Source organism: Pongo pygmaeus, chromosome 20 (assembly GCF_028885625.2).
Source record: "Pongo pygmaeus isolate AG05252 chromosome 20, NHGRI_mPonPyg2-v2.0_pri, whole genome shotgun sequence".
In the NCBI taxonomy this organism is placed as follows: Eukaryota; Metazoa; Chordata; class Mammalia; order Primates; family Hominidae; genus Pongo; species Pongo pygmaeus.
The window spans coordinates 60155947-60178811 of record NC_072393.2 but is presented as its reverse complement, the minus strand read 5'-3'; the positions used below and the strand labels follow the sequence as shown (position 1 = coordinate 60178811).

The following is a 22865-nucleotide window of genomic DNA, read 5'->3' as shown; positions in this document are numbered from 1 at the left end:
ATTCTGGGCAGGCCCACTAGGAAGGCACTCTCCTCCACTGTGCTCCTTTGCTCAAAATTCTAGAGCACTGGCTACAGCCACTCAAGACCAAGCTCCCCAGGGAAACAGGCATCTGGCCACTCCCCCCAAGAGCCCATTCACCTGGCCACGCACCCAAGGAGCTCAACCGCTTCACGACACCTCCGCAGGACCCATCCACCTGGCCAGGCCATGCCACCGAGGAACTCAACGCCTGGCCACGCCCCCGAGGAGCTCATCCGCCCGACCACGCCCTCCGAAGAATCTACCTGCCTGGATACGCTCATTCATAATCTCATCTGCCTGGCCTCGCCCCCAAGGATCCAATCTGCCTGGCCACGCCTATTAATGATCCCATCGCCTGACAAAGCCCGCCCCTCTAAACCACCCCCCCAAAGATTTCATCCGCCTGCCCACGCCCCCAAATGGGTCCCTCCGCTTGACCACGCCCTCCGAGGAGCCCCTGGCCTGTCCACGCCCCCGATGAGTCCCTCCACCTGGCCACGCCCTCCGAGGAGCCCCTCCACCTGGCCACGCCTCCGATGAGCCCCTCCTCCTGGCCACGCCCCCGACGAGTCCCTCCGCCTGGCCACGCCCCCGACGAGTCCCTCCGCCTGACCACGCCCCCCAAGGACCCCCCCCTCCCTGGCCACGCCCCCTGAGGAGCCCATCCGCCTGGCCTCGCCCACTCAGAGAGCACAAAGTTCTCTTGCCTCGCCCTAAACTCAGAGTTCCAACGCAGATGTCCAGAACTGGATGAGGCAGGGCCCCGAGGCCAGCCTCCGTCCCCTCCATCCTTACCGGGGTCTGGAAGGTGGAGTGGAGCTGGGTGAGGAAGTGGGGCCGGCCGCCAGGACCCCGGCCCCCCAGCGCCAGCACACGTTTCTCCACCAGCGTGCAGTCCACATCGTCGTCCTGGACGATCACGTCCTTTTTCAAGATCTTGATGGCGTAGAGCTCATCAGAGCCCCTGCGCTCGGCCAGCATCACCTATGCGCACAGTTCCAAAAGGGCCAGTCCATGTTGGGAACCCAGTGGTACAGGACCTGCCCCCTCCCTTTCAGGGACGCAGGGAAACGGGATCCCAGGTCCTTCCTCCATCTCTTAAGGGACTGACAGCCCTGACTTGCCGCCCGTCCCCTCAGGGAGAGTGTCCACATCTGTAAACCTCTCCTCTCCAGGAACCTGAACGGCCCAACAGAGCCCAGTCTCTTCCCACCCCCACCCCCACTTCCTCCCTAAGAACCAGAAATCTGACCTTCCCACAGACATCCTCCCTTTCCCCCAGAACCCCAGGAATCCAACCTTCCCAAAACTGCCTTTTCCTAGAACCATGAGGAAGCTGAAGTCGGAGATGTGCAGGCGTCCTGGGCTCGCCCCGAAGAAGCAGCGCTTGGGGTCGGTGGGACTAGGGGAAGGGGAGGGGATGGGAGAGGAAGAGGGGCCCATTCGCACCCGCTGTGGAAAGGAGAAAGAAAGAGCCAAAGGCAGTCAGACCTTATACAGCGATAAGGATATGCCCCCAAGAGACACAGCGCCCAAGAAAGGAAGGAATGAGAATCGCTAGAGAGAGGAAAATGGCCACCCTCCTATCCTGTCCTTGGCTTAATTCTCTGACTCCCCATAGCCTGGAGGGTTTATTTATTATTCAACAAATACTTAGATCTTTTTTTTCTTCTTCTTCTCTTTTTTGGATAGCTTATCATCTGCTGTTTCCAGAAAACCCTGCTATCGTTTCCATTTTACAGAAGAGGAAACTAGCACAGAGACGTTAAGTAACTTGCCCCAAGTCACACAGCGGGTAAAGGACAGAGCCAGAAATGAAACCCAAGCAGTTCAGCTCTAGAATCTGGTTGCTCTTAGCCTCTAAGACAGAATTCCCTAGAGGGTTTGGTAAAACAGATTGCTGGGTCCCACTGCCAGATTTTCTAACTCCATAAATCTGGGGTGGGACCTGAGAATTGGTATGTGTAAAAAGCTTCTGGGTGACATGGGTGCTGCCAGTCCAGGGAGCACACCTGGCTTTCAGCTAGGGTCCCTTCTCTACCTTTTCCTGCCTTGGCCCCCCAGGGAGGGGGCCCACGACTAAGCTGCTGTCATAGCTTCCACACTTGTCCCTCTACATGGACGGCTGCCCTTTCTAATGCATTCTCTACTCAGCAGGTACAGGAGCCAATTTAAAAATAAATAAACCAGGTCATGTCTCCCCTATGCTTGTAAACCCTTTAACTGCTCTCTCTGTGTTAAGATTTTATTCCATATGACTTGCAGAGCCAGGCTGTGACTGACCCTGCAGGTTGTTCTTCTCTCTCCCAGGGGCTCCATGGTCCAGCCACCCTGGCCTGACACACATTGTCCTCCCTCCCAACTCAGGGCCTCTGGATGTGCCGTTAGGTATTCCTGTAAAGCTCTCCCCTCCCCTTCCCTCCTAGTTGTCTCCCAAACACCTTTTAGACCTTGACTCAAGCATCACTTCATAGAGGTCTCGCCTGACTTTTTAAACTGGGTCAGATGCCTCTCTTACCACCCCTTGGTCACCATAGACAGCACCTTCCTGGCACTTTTATTCTTAGTAATTTACGTCTATCTGTGTGACTATCTGCTTTCTGCCTGTGAGCTCCCTAAGGCAGGGGTCTGCTTTGTTCGCTAAGACACAGTAACACTGCCTACATCATTGAGGCTACGTAAATATTTGTTGAGGGCTGGGCGCGGTGGCTCACGCCTGTAATCCCAGCACTTTGGGAGGCCGAGGTGGGCAGACCACCTGAGGTCAGGAGTTCAAGACCAGCCTGGCCAACATGGCGAAGCCCCATCTCTACTAGCAATATAAAAATTAGTAGGACATGGTGGCATACGCCTGTAGTCCCAGCTACTCGGAAGGCCAAGGCAGGAGAATCGCTTGAACCCGGGAGGTGGCGTTGCAGTGAGCTGAGATTGCTCTACTGCATTCCAGCCTGGGGACAGAGCGAGACTCTGTCTCAAATAGATAAATACATCATCATCATCATCATCATCATCATCATCATCATCATCACAATGGCTGTTTCTGTTTGCTGTGTTGTTAGCCCCGTACCTAGCTCAAGGTTTGGCACGTAGTTGGTGTTCACTGGTAATATTACGTGGTGTCTGCTGAACTGTGGGACAGCGCTGTGAACCACAACAGGCACACACACCACCCTACACTCCCTGCCTCTAGGCCTTTGCCCACCATCTGCCCTGCTGGGTTTCTTGGGTTTGTACAGGAGGATCATCTCTGCTGATCTCAAAAGACTCTACCTCTTTGGCTCAGAATTTCCTCCCGCTGGTACCCTTGTCTCCTGCAGAGCCCATTCGCAGACTTAACTTTGCAAAAGGATCACCTGAGGAATTCATTTAGTAGGCAGACATTTGAGGCATCAGAGAGATCCTCACTCAGTAGGTCTGCAGAAAGGCCGGGGAATGTGATTTTAAAAGCAAGCACTCTAGGAATTCTGATGCAGGTGAACCCCCACACACAACATTAAAAACTCTAGTGAAAGTTTCTGTAAGAGTCCAGGAAAGACTATAGCATGCTGTTGCTGTTGTTGAATCTTGAAGATTCTTGTCTTTCTCTTTTTTTTTTTTTTTTTTTTTGGAGACAGAGTCTCCCTCTGTCACCCAGGCTGGAGTGCAGTGGAGTGATCTTGGCTCACTGCAACCTCCACTTTCCGGAATCCAGCAATTCTCCTGCCTCAGCCTCCCGAGTAGCTGGGATTACAGGCGCCTCCACCATGCCCGGCTAATTTTTGTATTTTTAGTAGAGATGGGGTTTTGCCACGTTGGCCAGGCTGGTCTCAAACTCCTGACCTCCGGTGATCCGCCCGCCTTACTAGGATCACAGACATGAGCCACCGTGCCCAGCCTATCATATGCTTATATATTTTGTTTAATGTCTTCCTCCCGGTGTAAATCCCATAAGGAAAGGAACTTTTTTGTTTGTTTGCTTGTTCTTTCCCTGCTCTCTCTATATCCCCAGTGAGTAGAGCCACGCCTGGCACACAGAGATGCTCTGTAAAGTATTTTTTGAAAGGGTAAATGAGGGAGAGAGCATTACTTCCTTCTGCCTGAAAATCTGGTCTCTCCTTTGGGAAATCCCGCCCTTCTACCAGGTCTCACCTCTCTAGGAAGCTTTCTCTGACTCAGGCTGTGCCTGGGACGCCCCAGTGCCTGAGGCTGTCTCCATTACAGCAGCATTGCTCCTCGTTGTGAATGTCTGAGTTTGTAACTTTCTCCTCCACTAGAAGAAGAGCTCCCCCAGGGAATGGCCTGATTCTATTCCCAGAACAGGGCCTGGCTTATGACACCCTAGAAAATGGGTATTCGTCTGGGCGTGGTCGCTCACGCCTCTAATCTCAGCGCTTTGGGAGGCCAAGGCGGGCAGATCACTTGAGGTCAGGAGTTCGGGACCAGCCTGGCCAACATGTCGAAACCCCATCTCTACTAAAAATACAAAAATTAGCCAGCTATGGTGGTGCACTTCTGTAATCCCAGCTACTCGGGAGGCTGAGGCAGGAGAATCACTTGAATCTGGGAGGCAGAGGTTGCAGTGAGCTGAGACTGCACCACTGCACTCCAGCCTGGGTGACAAAGGGAGATTCTGTCTCAAAAAAAAAAAAAAAAAAAGAAAGAAAGAAAGAAAAAAAGGTATTCGATGAGTGAATGAATGAATGGAGAGATTAAGATCATCATGCTTGATAGATTTTTAAAAACTCAAGAATCGGCCGGGCGTGGTGGCTCATGCCTGTAATCCTAGCACTTTGGGAGACTGAGGCAGGCGGATCACCAGGTCAGGAGATTGAGACCATCCTGGCTAACACGGTGAAACCCCATCTCTACTAAAAATACAAAAAATTAGCTGGGCATGGTGGTGGGCGCCTGTAGTCCCAGCTACTCAGGAGGCTGATGCAGGAGAATGGTGTGAACCCAGGAGGTGGAGCTTGCAGTGAGCCGAGATCGCACCACTGCACTCCAGCCTGGGCATCACAGCGAGACTCTGTCTCAAAAAAAACAAAAACAAAAACAAAAACAAACTCCAGAATCGGCCGGGTGCGGTGGCTCATGTCTGTAATCCCAGCACTTTGGGAGGCCAAGGCAGGCGGATCACCTGAGGTCGGCAGTTCGAGATCAGCCTGGCCAACATGGCAAAATCCCATCTCTACTAAAAATAAAAAAAATTAGCTGGGTGTGGTGGCGGTCACCTGTAATCCCAGCTACTCAGGAGGCTGAGGCAAGAGAATTGCTTGAACCCGGGAGCTGGAGGTTGCAGTGAGACGAGATTGTGTCATTGCACTCCAGCCTGGGCGACAGAAATAAAAATAAAAATAAAAAATAAAATAAAATAAAAAAATTTAAAAAAACCTCAAGAATCAATTCAGGCATCACCTCCTCAGGGAAGTCCTCCCTGACCACCCTCCCCCAGGCTGGATTAGTGCCTCCGCTAGGCCTCTTCAGTGCCCTGGGCTACCTCTAATTTAGCACATCTTCCTGTATTTTAAGTATCCGTGACTGTGTCCCTACCTTGGAGAGTTGCTTGAGGGTCAGATTCACCTCTGGATCCTGGATTATTCAGCAAGCACAAGACAGGCCTAGCACAAATGTGTGCTCAACTCATGTGTGGGGAATTGAAGACAGAAGTCAGAGGAGGAATAAGAAATCAGAGACATGGGCAAAAACTGCCTCCATTCAACACCTTGGTTCTACTCACCTCGTACAATTCCAAGGGGTAGTTACAAGCCTGGGAGAAAAGAAAGAGAGAGTCAGGGTCCCAAGAGAGGCAGGGGATCGCCCTAGAACTGGGGCTGGTGGCCCCTAGTACCCTCAAGCCATGGCGATGGATAGGAACTATAATTCCCATCAGACCCTGGGGCTCAAGTCCCCCTAGAAGAGCAGAGGAGGGTGTCCTAGAGTCTTCTGGGAACTGTAGTCCCAGGACCAGCAGGCACTCAGGGGTGGAAGGAAAGGCCAGCTCTGAACTGTGGGAGGCTGGGCTGGGCTCCCTTGAGGAAGCCGGGGTCTGGGTACCTCAAATTTCTGGAGGAGGCTGCAGTTGTCAGCATCGGCCACCGGCACATTGTAATACTCGCCCTCCTCCTGGTTCAGTAACTTGTACCTGACATACAGACGGAGACCAGAGGCGGGCAGCAGGGATGGGGCACCCATGGGAGAGGCAAAGACATCGGAAGGGAGGAAAGAGACACAGAGAGACGGACACAGAGATGGAAGAGAGAAAGAGTGAGATCAAAAGAGAGGGGGAGGGAGAAAGGGAGGGAAGAAGAGAAGAATAGAGAGAGAGAGAGGGGTGTGTGTGCGTGTGTGTGTGTGTGTGTGTGCTGGGAGGTGGAGGAAAGGACAGTGGCCTGGAGGAGAGAGACCACACACAGATGGAGATGGTAATACTGCGTTCCATCCCCAGGCCCCAGCCCTGCTCCTCACCAGCCATCCACGGGCGCCTTGAGCAGCTCTGAGACGCCAAAGGACATGGCCCCCATGAAGTCGTTGCGGGAGGTCCGGTCCCAGTCCCACACCTCCACGCTGAGCCGGCGCTCCACATCCCCTGGCTTCAGGTTGCTGCAGGAAGGTGGGGTGGATGGGGTGCGGGCGGAGCTCATGGCTCCCCTCGGTTCCCCATCCTTGGTGCTGGAGGTGGGGGCAAACCCAGCCAGCTGGGGCTCCTCTCCTGCTTTGTCGGTCTCTGACCTCTGACCTTCCCAGTGGGGCTCTCTCTCCAGCTAGGGCTTTGGGGCCTGAAGTAAACCTAGAGAGCTCTTCCTCTCCCTTCCTCCTGCATTCTCCGCCCCTTCCCATCTCTGTCTCTTGTCTCTCGAGATCTCTCTCTCTGAGTCTCTGTACCCTTCTCTCCTCTCTGGGCCTCTGTCACTCTGTCTTTCTGTCAACTGACCTCTGTCTCCCTGCCATCCCCCATCTTCTCCCCTCCCTCTCCATCTGTGTCTCTCTTGGGGTTTCTGCCTCTTCTGAGACTCTCTCTTCTCTCTCTCATCTCTGTCTAACTCTAAAGTTGGGGGGCTTCAATGGAGACTAATTATACAGTGGTCTGGCTGTCTCTCCGTTTCCGTATCTCCATCCCACTCCCTCAATCACTCTATTCCTTTTCCCTACCATCTTTTTCTGCCCTTTTCTGGGTTCCCTCTATCCTAACCCCTCCCATCAGCTGCTCTCTGGGGGCCACTAGGACCCTCAGATCATTCTCTGTCAGCTATCATTGGCTTCCCTGCACCCCAGACTCACAACACAAAGGTCTCATTCCACACAGGGTTTAGCGTGGCTTTCACTGTTCGGGTCTTCTGTTTCGTCAGGTTCCGAGGGTCTGGGATGAGCTTCAGTTTCACATAGGGATCAGAGAGACCATTGGGGTCCATAGGAATTAGGTTACGGGCCTCGCCAACTAAACAGGGAGTGAGGAAGAGTGTGACAGGTTAGAGATCCAGGAAGGGGCTCCCAGCCTTCCTCCAGTCAGCAATCAAGAGTTCTAAGGTTGGCCAGGCGTGGTGGCTCATGCCTGTAATCCCAGCACTTTGGGAGGCCAAGGCAGGTGGATCACAAGGTCAGGAGATCGAGACCATCCTGTGAATGGTGAAACCCCATCTCTACTAAAAATACAAAAAAAAAAAAAAAATTAGCTGGACGTGGTGGCAGGTGCCTGCGGTCCCAGCTACTCAGGAGGCTGAGGCAGGAGAATGCCATGAACCCAGGAGTTGGAGCTTGCAGTGAGCTGAGATTACGCCACTGCACTCCAGCCTGGGCGTCACAGCGAGACTCCGTCTCAAAAAAAAAAAAAAAAAAAAAAAGAGTTCCAAGCTCTCAGTCTCATTTCTCATGACTTCTTACCTCTCCAGTACCCAGAAGACAGGGCATAGAGCCCTTTCCGCAACCAGTGACCCTGAAATCAGATCCAGAGCCCTTCTCTCCATTAGGAACCAGAGTTTGGACCCTGGCCATGTCACCAGTACTGAACCGCAGCCTCCCTCAGAACCAGGTACTCTCCCTTCTCAAGATCCTTATACCCGGAAAGCCATTGCTGGGCACGGTGGCTCACCTCTGTAATCCCAGCACTTTGGGAGGCGGAGGCGGGCGGATCACCTGAGGTCAGGAGTTCCAGACCAGCCTGGCTAGCATGGTGAAACCCTGTCTCTACTAAAAATACAAAAATTAGCTGGGTGCAGTGTCATGGACCTGTAGTCCCAGCTACTCAGGAGGCTGAAGCAGGAGAATCGCTTGAACCTGAGAGGCGGAGGTTGCAGTGAGCTGAGATCATGCTACTGCACTCCAGCCTGGGCAACAGAGCAAGATCTTGTCTCAAAAAAAAAAAAAAAAAAAAAAAATTAGCCGGATGTGGTGGCGGGCGCCTGTAATTCCAGCTACTCGGGAAACTGAGGCAGGAGAATCCCTTGAACCCTGGAGGCAGAGATTGCAGGGAGCCAAGATTGCGCCACTGCACTCCAGCCTGGGCGACAGAGCAAGACTCCATCTCAAAAAAATAAACATAAAATAAAAACAAAAAAGAAAGCCATTGGCCAGGCGCGGTGGCTCACGCCTGTTAATCCTAGCACTTTGGGAGGCCGAGTCGAGCAGATCACCTGAGGTCAGGAGTTCGAGACCAGCCTGGGTAACATGGTGAAACCCCGTTTGTACTAAAAATACAAAAAATTAGCCGGGCTTGGTGACACGCGCCTGCAATCCCAGCTACTCGGGAGGCTGAGGCAGGAGAATCGCTTGAACCCGGGAGGCGGAAGTTGCAGTGAGCTGAGATCGCGCCATTGCACTCCAGCTTGGGCAACAAGAGCGAAACTCCGTCCCAAAAAAAAAAAAAAGTCAAAGTCATCAACAGGTGCAGAAAGTTGCAAGAAGCCAGGTTGGAGGCGGGGCTTCGAGCCAAAAGGGGTGTGGCGGGGTGTGCTCGGCCTTTGGGGTGGGGTCAGGAGTGTGGGCGTGACCATTGAAAGAGGCGTGGCCCATCTTTGGGGTGGGGCTGGGCCAGCACAAGTGCCTTCGGTCAGCCCCGCCTCACACTTGGGGAAGGGGCGGGGCCAGGCGAGGGGGCGGGGCCTCACCCGTTATGTGGATCTCATCTGCTGTGGGAGCCCGGATCTCCAGCTGCAGGCGCCCGCGGCGCTCGGTGTGGTCCACACCGCACAGGGAGGGCACGCTACGCACACAGCGCCTGTGCACGTTCATCTCGCAGCCTGGAGGGGAAAGCTGCGGGTAGCACCTCAGGCCCCGCCCCCAAGCCAAGACTCCACCCCCCACCCCATCCCGGGCATTTCCCGGAACCCAGACCGGGCGCTTTGGAAGGGCCCTGGCAGGGCCCAGTTCACTCACAGGAGCATTTCATGCCCTGGTGCACAAGCCCGTAGAGGAGGGAACCACAGTGGTCGCAGAAGGTGGGGCTGCTGTAGCTATGCAGGCGGAACTTGTGTTTGCTCCGGGGGTCCTGGGGGCAGAGAAGACAGGCTTAGGAGGCGTTGGGAGGGTTCTAAAACCCCAGGGGAGGGGCCCTTTTATCTTTTCCTCCTGCCTTGCTCTCTAGGTCAGCCTGAGGCTCCATCTCTTTCACTCTATGTACCAATAATCTTTGAGCACCTGCTGTGTGCAAGGGACTGTTGTGGGTGTGGGGACCCAGCATTAAACAAATGAAAAAAAAACCTCTTTGTCACATGGAGTTTACTTCCTAATGGAGGGATACAGAATGTAAACATGGTAAATAAATAAAACATATAGTTTGATGGTTGGTAATGGGTGCTCTGGAGAAAAAATGAGGCAGGGATGGGGACCACCAGAAGTTGGGGGACTGAAATTTTAAATACGGTGGTCCTGGCCGGGTGCGGTGGCTCATGCCTGTAATCCCAGCACTTTGGGGGGCCGAGGTGGGCGGATTGCCTTGAGCTCAGGAGTTCGGGACCAGGCTAGGCAACATGGCAAAACTCTGTCTCTACTAAAAATACAAAAATTAGCCGGACATGGTGGTGCATGCCTGTAATCCCAGCTACTCAGGAGGCTGAGGCATGAGAATTGCTTGAATCCAGGAGGCCGAGGTTGCAGTGAGCCAAGATTGTGCCACTGCACTCCAGCCTGGGCGACAGAGCAAGATTCTGTCTCAAAAAACAACAACAACAACAACAACAAACTGTGTGTGTGTAGGGGGAGTGGCAGGGGGGCCTCGCTGACCAAATGATATCTGGGCAGAACATGAAGGAGGCAGGAGCTTCCAACCTCCCATAGTTCCCATCTCCCCAACTCCCACAAGTTATTATTTGAGGACTTGCGGGCCACCCTGAACCCCAGCTCCTTCACTGGCAGCTTCTGTCAGTGTCCATATGGTATGCCTTCTCTGAGCTCCAGGTGGAATGGAGAATATGACCTCTCAGTTATAATAGGAACCCAGGAGGCCTAAATAAAATAATTGGTGTACAAAACATAGCTGTGCCTACCATGTTAGATGCTCCCAATACTATTACTGTGGTTATTATTAGGGATTTTATTGAAGTCCCTACATAGCCCTGAATGTAAGTAAGAGCTAGGCCACTTCTCAGCTGTGTGATTTGGGGCAAGTTCATTCCCAGTTTTGAGCCTCAGCACCCTCCTCTGTCAAGTGGAAATAAATAATCTATATTTTGAAGCAATGCTAAATTTCCAGAGTCCATTAAGCATGAATGCAGGTCATCAGTGAAGCTTCTCCTTCTCCCCTGCCACCCCTTACCCCCGGAACAATATCTGCTTGTTAAATAACTTGATTCTAAGAATCCATTAAAAGGATTATCACAGGGTGAAAATTTAGGCCATTCTTGGATTTTCATCTATGTTAGTGGGGTTTCTAGTTTGAACATATATTTGGGTAGAGGAGGGTGTTGGCAGTTTCCAGGATCCTTTTCAATGTGCTGGGCTTCTAAATATCTCCGCTGACCCTAACTCAAAGGGTTCCTGCTGCACTAAATAAGATGCTGTGTGTGAAGGCTCTCAGCAGGGTGCCTGACACACAAACCATCCACAGACAGAGGCTGCTGTTCTTATTCTCAAAAGTGAACGTCGCTGTTAAAAAGGAGACAGCACGGAGGCTGTGGTTACATACATCAGAGTTCAAATCTTGCCTCTACCCCCTACCCAGCTAGGTGGCCTCACCACGCCTGCCCCTTTCCAAAGCCTCAGATTTACCGCCTGAAAAGTGGGGGCATGTGCCCTCCCTGAGGACTAAATGAAATCATACTTGCCAAATCTTGATCCATGTTACTTTTTTTTTTTTTTTTTTTGAGATGGAGTCTCACTCTGTCGCCCAGGCTAGAGTGCAGTGGTGCGATCTCGGCTCACTGCAACCTCTGCCTCCGGGGTTCAAGCAATACTCCTGCCTCAGCCTCCTGAGTAGCTGGGACTACAGGCGCGTGCCACCATGCCCAGCTAATTTTTTGTATTTTTAGTAGAGATGGGGTTTCACCGTGTTAGCCAGGATGGTTTCGATCTCCTGACCTCGTGATCCGCTTGCCTCAGCCTCCCAAAGAGCCGAGATTACAGGCATGAGCCACCATGCCTGGCCAAGGCACGTTACCTTTTTTTTTTTTTTTTTTTTTTTTTTGAGACAGAGTTTTGTTCTTGCTGCCCAGGCTGGGGTGCAATGGTGCAATCTCGGCTCACTGCAACCTCCGCCTCCTGGGTTCAAGTGATTCTCCCGCCTCAGCCTCCTGAGTAGCTGGGATTACAGGCGTGTGCCACCACACCCAGCTAATTTTGTATTCTTAGTAGACACGGGGTTTCTCCATGTTGGTCAGGCTGGTCTCGAACTCCCGACCTCAAGTGATCCACCCGCCTCGGCCTCCCAGAGTGTTGGGCTTACAGGCGTGGCCACCGTGCCCGGCCTGCATGTTACTTTTAAGAAGATCAACTGCCAGCAGTGAATCACTTGAGCCCCGGAGGTCAAGACTGCAGTGAGCAGTGATAGCACCATTGCACTCCAGCCTGGGCAACAGAGTGAGACCCTGTCTCAACAGCAAAAAAAAGAAAAACAAAAAAAACCCCGAGTGATGCAGAGGAAAGATCTCCTTCTCACTATTCACTCGTTTCCTCATTGGTCATAATAATAATTTTAACAAGAATAAAAAATATTATTTTGGCTCTTGCTATGTGTCAGAAACCATCCCAAATGTCTGACTCACTAAATCTTCAAAACAATCCATAGTGAGCATAATTATCATCTCCACTTTGCAGACACGGAATTCAACAAGTGCAGAGAGGTAAATTAACTCAGGAAATGTCACAGAACCAAAAAGTGGTGGAGCTGGGATTCAAACCAGATAGGGACAGGAAAAATAACCACATAAGCTGTTGTGTGGATCCAACCTATACTGTATACGAAATACTTGAGGCCAGGTGCAGTGGCTCACGCTTGTAATCCCATCATTTTGGAAGGCTGAGGCAGGAGGATCGAGTGAGACCAGGAGTTGAAGACCAGCCTGGGCAATATAGTGAGACTCCATCTCTACAAAAACATTTTTTTTAAAATTAGCTAGGTGTTGTGGCTTGTGCATGTACTTGTGCCCCAGCTACTTGAGAAGCTGGGGCAGGAGGAGCACTTGAGCCTGGAGAATTCAAGGCTGCAGTGAGCTATGATCCCATCACTGTACTCCAGTCTAGGTGACAGAGCGGGACCCTGTCTCAAAAGAACCCAAAAATCAGCTGGGTGTGGTGGCTCACGCCTGTAATCCCAGCACTTTGGGAGGCCGAGGTGGGTGGATCACCTGAGGTCAGGAGTTCAAGACCAGCTTGGCCAGCACGGTGAAACCTTGTCTACTAAAAATATAAAAATTAGCTGGGCATGGTGGCTCGTGCCTGTTCTAGTCCCAGCTACTTGGGAGGCTGAGGCATAAGAATCGCTTGAACCTGGGAGGTAGAGGTTGCAGTGAACCGAGATTGCACCAGTGCACCCCAGCCTGGGTGACAGAGTGAAACTCCATCTAAAAAATATCCCAAAATCAAACAAAAAAACAAAAACAAAAAAAATCTTTTTTTTTTTTTTCCGAGACAAAGTCTTGCTCTGTCGCCCAGGCTGGAATGCAGTGGCGTGATCTTGGCTCACTGCAACCTCTGCCGCTCAGGTTCAAGCAATTCTGCCTCAGCCTCCCGAGTAGCTGGGATTACAGGCAAAAAACAAACAAAAAAAATCTTGATGAGTGTACCCAATGAGCATTGGATACATCAGACTTATCTGGTGTTGGTGGCGGAGGTGAGTGGACGAGGGGGGTCATCAATCACATACACGTGCTGGTAGACAGTGGTGCTCAATATATGTTCTATGAAGTCACATCTTCTATGTAGACTTCTGTTATTTTCAGCTGAGAGGGTGGTAAAACGCCTCATGGACTTCTGTGGATCTCTCTCTCTGCCTCTCTCTCCATCTGTACATCATAAAACTGTCTCCGATCTTGTGTCAAACCCTGGGCGAAACTCTGAACCCACCTGACTTCAAAACAAGCCTGGAAGTGTCCAGATGTGTGCTGTCCCATTTGGTGGCCACTAACTACATGTGGCTGTTTAAATTTAAGTCAGTTCTGCCGGGCGTGGTGGCTCACGCCTGTAATCCCAACACTTTGGGAGGCCCAGGCGGGTGGATCACGAGGTCAGGAGCTCGAGACCAGCCTGGCCAACATGGTGAAACCCCATCTCTACTAAAAATACAAAAAAAAATAGCGGGGCGTGGTGGCGTGCGCCTGTAGTCCCAGCTACTCGGGAGGCTGAGGCAGGAGAATTGCTTGAACCCGGGAAACGGAGGTTGCAGTGAGCCGAGACTGTGCCACTGCACTCCAGCTTGGGCAACAGAGCGCGACACCATCTCAAAAAATAAAAATAAAAAAAAAATTTAAGCCAATTCAAATGACATGAAATGGAATTTCTAATCCTCAGCCACAGTCGCCCTGTTTCAAGTGCTCACTGGCTACATGGAGCTGGTGGCTGCCTATTGGACAGTGCATGTACAGAATGCTTCCATCACTGTAGACAGTTCTGCTGGTCAATGCTAGATCATCAGCCCCGTTTTATAGTGGAGAAACTGAGGCTCAGAGATAAAGCAGAAAAGGGAACGGGAATGGGCACTCAGGGTTGACTGGTCTTGTGAGCCTCTGATGGAGAGAGAGGGGGTGGGGAGAGGCTGTGTCTCTGCGTGCTGCATATCTGTGATGACAGAGGCATCTGTACATGCACACACATGTGTGCAAGTGTACTGTGGGACTTCCCTGGGTCTCCTCTCAGCATCTCCTAAGCTGTTGTCTGTATCCACCATTTTCTATTTTAGTCTCTCTCTCCAGGTGTCTGCATCTCCGTCTCTTGGAGTTTTTCTGTCCACCTTTTGGTGCCTCCAAATTCCCCTCTTTCTCCCTGGTTCTTTCTCTGCTCCATCTCTCTCTCTGCCTCAGCTTCAGCCTCTCCTGGGTCTCTGTCTTTTTCTGTGTCTCTGTTCCTCTTCCTGAGATTCCCTCTGTCTTATGTTGGCATCTCCACACCTGCATTGATATTTTTCTCTGTGTGCCCCTCAGCTCTCAATTTTTAAATCCCTTCACCCCTGGATCACAGCCCACCCCCGGCAGCGCCCATCTTCAGTCTCCTCACCCCGGCCTCCTCTCTGTGCCCCACCTGTGTCCCCAGCCTGTCAGTCCCCCTCGCATTCCCCCTTTCCAGGCCAAGGGCAAGGAATCTGGGCCAGATAGCTCCCCCTATCTCTCCAGCCCCCCTCCCCTCCCAGCCATAAAAATAGCAGGAGAAATTGGGACGGACGCCGAGGGGGTGAGGGCGGGGGCGCGGCCCGAGGAGGAGAACCAGGTGTCCGGGCACTCACGTCCGTCTGGGGGCCCTTCCCAGCGCCTGGACACTCGAAGGTCACAAATTCGTGGCATCGTCGATGAACCACAAAGCTGCAGACTAAAGGTGAAAATCATAGAGACACAGACGGAGGCATGGATCAATCCAGAGGGAGACCCCAGCAGACAGAAAATTGGAAAGAGAGAGCGGAACTCGGACACAGAGAAAACCAGAAAGAGAGGGATCTCAACACAGAGAGTCCAACAGAGAGAAAATCGGAGGCCAGAGAGAGAAGCAGGAGACAGAAACCCAAGAGATGGGCTCAGAGTCAGAAACAGAGACGCAGAGACTCACAGAGAGACACAGAACACAGAGCTCAGGGAAGGGAGATGGAAAAAGAGAGAAAGAAAATAGGATCCCATTGACAAACAGTCACAGGCCCACGGACGGAGATCAGAAAGCCCGGAGAGAGGCAGACAGATCCAAAGAGCGAAAACCGAAATATCTTCAGACGCAGCCCAGGAAGCAGCAACTTGGGCAGAAGTGAGTCTGGGGGCGCTGCTGCCGGCCCGCCCCCCACCCTGACTCACTCTGTTCTCAGCAGTAGCAGCTGGTGCTCAAGGACTCGCCCCCCTCTCCCGCCCCCCAGAACTGCCGGCCCCGCCCGGCCCCCACTCGCCCATCGGTGACCCCACCCGGCCTGCCCCTGCCTAGGACGGCTGGTGTTGTCATGGCGACAGCAGCCTGGGGTGGGGGGGGGGCTCTGACTTTGCATCTCCAGCCCCCTCCCCCTTCCCCCCTTCAGCTCCCCTTTTCCAAATCTCCCTGTTCCCATGGCAACAGATTCTCCAAATATCTGTCCCCACCTGGAGCCGGCCGAGGGAGGGGCCCCCAGCACCACCTCCGCGGTGGCCCCACCATCAAAGCTCCCTCCCCACCACAGGCTGTGTCTCTGCCACACCCCCCCGCCCCGGGCTCCCCCGCGCCTCTCTGGGGACCAGAGAACACGTGTGTCAAGCAGCCTCAGCTGTGGGGCCCCAGCCTCCACCCTCCTGAGGGTCCCAGGAGCCCCGGTCCCCAGCTCTTACCTTGACATTGCAGGCCCTGCTTTCCGATACCCCTGGAAGAGTCAGGGATCCTAGGTCAGTGCAGAAAGGGGTACCTGGACCTCTAACCTCTGCGAGTCACAGGGGGCCTGCGCTCTCTGACCCTCCTCCCGCAGGGCCCAGGTGTCCAAGCCCCGGCCGCCTCCTCTTCCTAGAACCCAGAAATTTTGGCCCCAGCCCTTCTTCCCTTAGACTGGAGTTCAGCCCCCAGTTTCTTCCTCCTTCAGACCCAGGAATCCAGGCTCCCAGCCCCCCAGGCCCTTCCTCCCTCAGACCCAAGACTCCAGGACCTTCGTCCTCCAGCCTCCTCCTCCCTCAGACCCAGGACTCCGGGAACCAGCCTCCTCCTCACTCAAACCCAGGAGTCGAAGCTCCCAGCGTTCCCTGGCCATCCTAGAACCTGGGAGTCGGAGCTACAGCCCCCTCCTTCTTCCTTCCACAGGGGTCGGCGTGATAGGGGTCTGCACCCCTAGTCCCCTCCTCCCCCAGTCCCCCAGCCCCCTTCCCTCACCAGATGAAGTCGGTGCAGTGGCTGCAGAAGGTGGGCTGCTTGAAGAAGCGAGCGGTGAACTTGTGGCTCTTGACTTCGTGGACCACCTTCTGCCTCAGAGCCCCCTTTCTGCAAAACAGGGGCCGGGGTCCCCCCTCTGAATCGCCTCCGCCGGGGCCCAGACCAGCCATGGCCCCAGAAACGTAGCAGGGACCAGGATCCTGCCTTTCTTGAGGGAAACAGGTGGAAGAGAGAGGAGCTGGAGACTCGAAGGATCAGAGCTACAGGGAAATTCCGAGGTGGGCAGGAGAGGAGCAAGGCACCTCCAGGTGCGGAACGCGCCAGGCAGGGAGCGGCACCCCGGGCGCGCCGGCTCCGCCAGGGGGAGCGGGCGAGTGGGGAGGAAGAGCCAAAGGCAGGGGCGCCGGCAGCCGGAGGCACGGGCGGCGGCGGTGGGAGCTCCAGCTCCGGCACCTGCTGAAATGTGGGAGCCCCGGGTGGGGGGAGGCGTTGCCAGGACGACCGAGAGGGCGGGGTTTCGGCTTAAAGGCGCTCCCCTCCCGGAGACACGGGACAAATGTCCTCCCTCCCCGCCCCCCACACGTGCACACACCCACTCCGGGGGCTGGCTGGAGGGAGGGGCATCCTCTGAGCCTGGCTCCCCCTCACCACCCTGCAATCTGTCATCCTGCCCCGTGTTCCTCCCCCACTAGGGTGCCTCGTGTGTCCTGTGGGCGCCCTGGGGTCCCTGTGTCTGACCCTGCCCCTCTCCTTAATTCAACAAACTTTATGCTCCACGCTAGGGGTCCAGCAGTGGACAGGGAGGGCGCTGGCGTTCTCACTTTCTCTGATGCCGGCTGAGTCTTTATTTCTTCCTCTGGCCTCTCCATTATTTGTGTAGCTCTCTGCCTGCGTGTGTCTTTCTTGTGACCTCTGTCCCTCTCCCTCTATTCCTGGAGCGAGCTTTCTCGATGTGTCTCTGTTTCTGCCTCTCAGTGGATCTGTTTTCTTTTCCCTGTCTTCGAGAAATGCTGTTTCTATTTCTTTCTATTTCTCTATTTCCTCTGCTGTGTGTCTCCATCTGTATCTGTCGCCATCTCTGGGTCTTGGTGTCGTGGTCCTTCTCAAGGTCTTGGTCTGCCTCACTGTGAATCAGTCTCCCTCTGTCTCTGCCTCTACGTCTGATACATTCTTCCGCCTCTGTCTCCCCGAGTCTGTTTCTTTCCCTGTCTTTGTGTCTCTGGCTCTGTGACTCTCTGTTCTCTCTCAGGCTGCGACTGTCTCTCCCTCCCTCTGCAACTTGATCTCTTTGGGAGTCCGTCTCTGTCTTCCTCTCTGGGAGTCACTCTCTAAATGCTTGCCCCTGTCTCTCCCTCTCTCTCCTCACCTCCACTCGTCTTTATAAATGCCTTTGTCTCTGTCTCTCTGCCTTCCTCCGGTTCTGCAACTCGTTCTCTGTTTTTGTTTGTCTCTTCCTATATCTCTCTGGTTCCATCTGTTTCTCCGTGCTTGCCCCTCTCTGGCTCTGTTGATCTCTCTCTCTCTGACGCTAGGGGGGTCTCTCTCCCTCTTCTCTTCTCTGTCTCTGTCCCTTTCTCTCTGACCCAATCTCTATTTGTGTCTCTGGCTCTATGAATCTCTTTCTGTTTCTGGGGATTTCCAGGTCCCTCTGTGTCTGTGATTCACTCTCTGTGTGTCTCTGGCTCTCTGAATCTTTTTGTCTCTCTGACTCTCTGAATCTGTGTCTCTGGCTCTAGAAATCTATGTCTCTCTGACTCTGAATCTCTCTGTGTCTCCGGCTCTATGAATCTCTGTGTCTCTCTGACTCTGAATCTCTCTGTGTCTCCGGCTCTATGAATCTCTTTCTATGTCTCTCTGACTCCCTGACTCTCTGTGTCTCTGGCTCTACGAATCGCTCTCTGTTTGTCTCTTTGGCTCTGGGAATCTCTGTGATTCAGGCTTTCTGAATCTCTCTATATGTCTCTATGAATCTCTCTGTGTCTCTGGCTCTAGGAATCTCTGTCGAGGGTCTCTAGATAGAGACTTCCCTCTCTGTGTCTCTGTGATTCAGTCTCTCTCCCTCTTCCCTTTTCTGTGTCTCTGTCTCTCTCTGTCCCCTTCTCTGACCCACTCCATGTGTCTATCTGGCCCTGTGAGTCTCTCTCCATCTCTGAGGTCTCTCCCTCTCTCCCTGTGTCTCTGTGATTCAGTCTCTCTCCCTCCTCTCTTTTCTGTCTATGTCTCTGTCCTCTGTCCTCTTCTCTGACCCACTCTACGTGTCTCTCTGGCCCTGTGAATCTCTCTGTCTCTGAGGTCTCTCCCTCCCTCTGAGTGTCTGTGATTCAATCCCAGTCTCCCTCTCTCTAGATCTCGCTGGCTTCGGCTTCCTCTCTGTGCGCCCCCTCTCAGGAAGGGGGTCTCTCCGAGGGCCGGCGCGGTCAGTCTCTTCCGGCCTCCACACCTCTTGGTCGCTCTACCCGCGTCCCCGCCTCTCTCTGGTCGGGCTCTGCGCCTCCCCGGCTCGGGAGCGCTTCCCAGTCCCAGCTCCCGGGAGACCCGCTCTGTTGCCAGGGGCAACCACGGCCCGCCCCAGGCTGCGGGCGCAGTGCATTCTGGGACTGGTAGTCCGAGCCTGCGGACCAGCCACTCTCGGGACGCGACCGAGAACTCCGCCTCCCGGCGTGCCCCGCGAGGCTGGGCGGGACGCTGCGGCGGCGCCTGGGAGGGTCTCTGGACGCCCAGCACACCTTCTCTGGGACTTTTTAGGGGTTCGGGGAGGGTTTCCTGGGATTCCCAAAGCCGAAGGGAAGGTGGGGGAATCCGAGTCCTCTTGTAACCACTCTCCCTAAATGTGGAGTCCACTGGCCTTCCAGCCACCTCCAGGTGACCTAGGGCGAAGGATAGGCGGCGGGGATGGCCCCGAAACCGACCTGGGAATCCCACCACGTTCTAGTCCAGTGTCCTTGAGTTCTTTCCCGAGTTAACCAACGTATCACCCCAGAGTTCTATAGCTGTTCTTTCGGATGCCTTCCAGAAGCGATTCAGGCATGGGATGGGAGAGAAGGGTGGGCGAGGAGTCCTTTAAGAAGACAGTGATGGAGTGGGTTGGAGCCCAAGAGTGGACGCTGCAGAAATGAAAAGGAGGCCTTTGCTCATCCAACGAGAGTGTGTGCCCAAGTTGGCCTTTCCTTCTCCCCTTCCAGGGGAACACTTCCCTCCCTTGCGGTATCTCTCCCCAATTGCTTTTGCGGATGTAGATGCAGATAGCGGGTTGTGTGATCATCGAATTTTCTTTAAAACTTTTTTTTTTTAAATAGAGACAAGGTCTTGCTGTGTTGCCCAGGCTGGTCTTGAACTCCTGGGCTTAAGCGATCCTCCCGCCTTGTCCTCCCAGTGTTGGGACTACAGGCGTGAGCCTCCGCGCCGGCGGATCATGGAATTTTTTTTTTTTTCCAGACGGAGTCCCGCTCTGTCTCCCAAGGGTGGAGTGCAGTGTGGCGCGATCTCGGCTCACTACAACCTCCGCCTCCCAGGTTCAAGCGATTCTCCTGCCTCAGCCTCATGAGTAGTTGGAACTACAGGCGCACGCCACCAGGCCCGGCTAATTTTTGTATTTTTAGTAAAGACGGGGTTTCACCGTGTTGGCCAGGATGGTCTCAATCTCCTAACTTCGTGATCCACCAGCCTCAGCCTCCCAAAGTGCTAGGATTACAGACGTGAGCCACCCGCCGGGCCTGATCTGGGAATTTTGTAGGGCTTATATTTATTTGTGTATTTGTGATTCTCCTGAGGTCCGCGAAATGTGTGGGCGGAGGATTACCGAGGTGCCCAGGCAAGAGACTGAAGGCACAAACTGTTTCAGTATAATAAAGAAAATAGTTAGAATAAGCATAGTCATAATACAAATTAGATGTAGAGATGATCATGGACAATTATCAATCATTATTATAAACATTATTAATCATTAGCTTTTAATATTACTCTTTGTTGCATTACTAATATAACTTAGGAATAACCGGCGGGTATAGGGTCAGGTGCTGAAGGGACGTTGTGAGAAGTGACCTAGAAGGCAAGAGGTGAGCCCTCTGTCACGCCCGCATCAGGGCCACTTGAGGGCTCCTTGGTCAAGCGGTAATGCCAGTGTCTGGGAAGGCACCCGTTACTTAGCCGACCGCGAAAGGGAGTCTCCTTTCCTTGGAGGAGTCAGGGAACACTCTGCTCCACCAGCTTCTTGTGGAAGGCTGGATATTATCCAGGACTGCCCAGTCATCTGGAGGCCTAAACCCCTCCCTGTGGTGCTGTGCTTCAATGATCACGCTCCTCGTCCGCTTTCATGCTCCTCCCTTACTCCTGCCTCCTCTTTGAAGTTCGTAGTAGTAAGTGGTAGAGGAAATAGTGAAAGTCTTAAAGTCTTTGATCTTTCTTGGAAGAAAACGCTGACGTATGCTGCCTTCTCTCTCTGCTTCGGCTACCTAAGAGGGAAGGGTCCCCTGTCCTGTGATCACGTGACTTGCTTCACCTTGTCAATCACTTAGAAGATTCACCCTCCTTACTCTGTCCCCTTATCTCGTATGCAATAAATATCAGCGCGCCCAGCTGTTATGGGCCACTACTGGTCTCCGCGTGTTGATGGTAGTGGTCCCCGGGGCCCAGCTGCTTTCTCTTTTTGTCTTGTGCCTTTATTACAATCTCTCATCTCTGCACATGGGAAGAACACCTGCTAAGCCCCATAGGGTTGGACCCTACAGAAATGGACAAGATGGCCTTCTGTGGGACAGAGATTGGTTGCAGTAGCTCATTTGATCTTTATGAAGGTCTTCTGTTGACCAGGTATATTCAGAGGCTTAGATTGGAGGGTAAGGGGGGAGCTGATGGTGGGAATATAGGCAGGATCAGATGGTGAAGGCCAGACCCAGGGGCTTTGGTAGTGCCTACAGGCAATGGGCTACGGAAGGACTTCAGCAGGGAAGGGCAAGATCAGATCTGCATGATGGAAGAATCCCTCTGGAGCTAGGGTGGGATGGAGGAGAAGGAGGCTGGGGCAATAGCTCAGGTGAAACAAAATGGAACTTGAGCTGGACCAGGAACCTGGAGAAGAGGGCGGTAGAAATGGTATTTAGGAGGAAGAATAGACAGTGTTTGATGAGGGACTGACTGAGGAGAGGAGGGAAGGTACCACCATGTGCTTGGGTTCTCAGCTCTGAGAGGCTATTACTGAAATGGGGAGCCTGGGAGGACGAGGTGACTGGGGAGGAAAGCTCCTTCACTCAAATTAGGACATTGTATTTGTGAGGTGCTCAGGTGACAGACTCCAAGGAGGGAGAAGTCTAGTTCATTTCTATCCCACCCAGCCCTCCTGGTTTGAGGAAGTCATTTAGAAGACCCAGACTCAGCTAGTATCTTCTGATGAAGCCAAGGTTGTCTTGACACCAACCCCATTCTCCCACTAGACCCAAGAATCTGGCCCTTGCCCCTCTCCCAGGGTCCTCCCCGCCCTTTTTTTTTTTTTTTTTTTTTTTGTAGAGACAGGGTTTCACCATGTTGGCCAGGCTGGTCTCAAACTCCTGACCTCAAGTGATCCGCCCGCCTTGGGCTCCCAAAGTGCTGGGATTATAGGCGTGAGCCACCGTGCTCCACCGCCCTCCTCATTAAGAAAGCACAAGTCCTTCTTCTATCTTTATATTGATATTTAAAAGAAAAAGAACATGATGGGAACGGGGGAAGGGACAAGGGTTCTATGATTAACAACAGGAACTGATGGGAACTGAAAGCTCCAGGGAATTAAAAAAAAATAAAATATATATTTATACATTTATATATATATATATATATCACGTTATGCATGTGAGTCCCAGACAAGCAGGAAGCAGCAGCAAGAAGCAACTAGCACACAGAAACACCCGTGCGTGTGCACTACACATTCAAGCAAAGCCATTCCTCTAGCTAGGACGCAGCAATCCCCACCCTCCCACCTACAGGCAAAAGAGAACAGCTGAAAAGAAACATCCCTCTTTAAGGGCCACTCAGTGATTTTTGTCCTCATGGCCAGGAAAAAGAAAGAAAAACAAAACAAAACAAAAAAGGCTGATCTTGCCTTGAAAGCGGGCAGTGGCCATTTTCTTCTCCTCTCTGCCAAAGCAGGACACGTTATTTTTAACACAGAGGACCACATCACTGTCCCTCACAAATACTTCAGACAGTTGTCTTCAACATCCTGTGGTTCTTCGTCCGATTCCTTTTTTTTTTTTTTTTTTTTGAGCTGGAGTCTCGCTCTGTCGCCCAGGCTGGAGCACAGGGGTGCCATCTTGACTTACTGCAACCTCCACCTCCCAGGTTGAAGGGATTCTCCTGTCTCAGTCCCCCCGAGTAGCTGGGATTACAGGCGCCCGCCACCACGCCCGGCTAATTTTTGTATTTTTAGTAGAGACGTGCTTTCACCA

The 22865-nt window shown here is 53.0% G+C and overlaps 1 protein-coding gene across 1 annotated transcript in view; it reads right to left on the bottom strand.

Moving 5' to 3' along the window:
• PRKCG (protein kinase C gamma) overlaps nucleotides 1-22812 on the bottom strand; it is a 31140-nt gene extending 8328 nt beyond the window's left edge. The window contains exons 1-12 of the mRNA XM_063658173.1: nucleotides 17268-22812; nucleotides 16447-16654; nucleotides 15918-15949; nucleotides 14867-14949; nucleotides 9373-9484; nucleotides 9105-9236; nucleotides 7282-7438; nucleotides 6469-6603; nucleotides 6058-6145; nucleotides 5741-5770; nucleotides 1324-1476; nucleotides 820-1008 (exon numbers count right to left, since the gene is read on the bottom strand). Coding sequence (XP_063514243.1) covers nucleotides 820-1008; nucleotides 1324-1476; nucleotides 5741-5770; nucleotides 6058-6145; nucleotides 6469-6603; nucleotides 7282-7438; nucleotides 9105-9236; nucleotides 9373-9484; nucleotides 14867-14949; nucleotides 15918-15949; nucleotides 16447-16616 — 1281 coding nt within the window. The 5' untranslated portion in view covers nucleotides 16617-16654; nucleotides 17268-22812. The remainder of the gene's footprint in view (nucleotides 1-819; nucleotides 1009-1323; nucleotides 1477-5740; nucleotides 5771-6057; nucleotides 6146-6468; nucleotides 6604-7281; nucleotides 7439-9104; nucleotides 9237-9372; nucleotides 9485-14866; nucleotides 14950-15917; nucleotides 15950-16446; nucleotides 16655-17267) is intronic.
• Nucleotides 22813-22865: the final 53 nt, after the last annotated feature.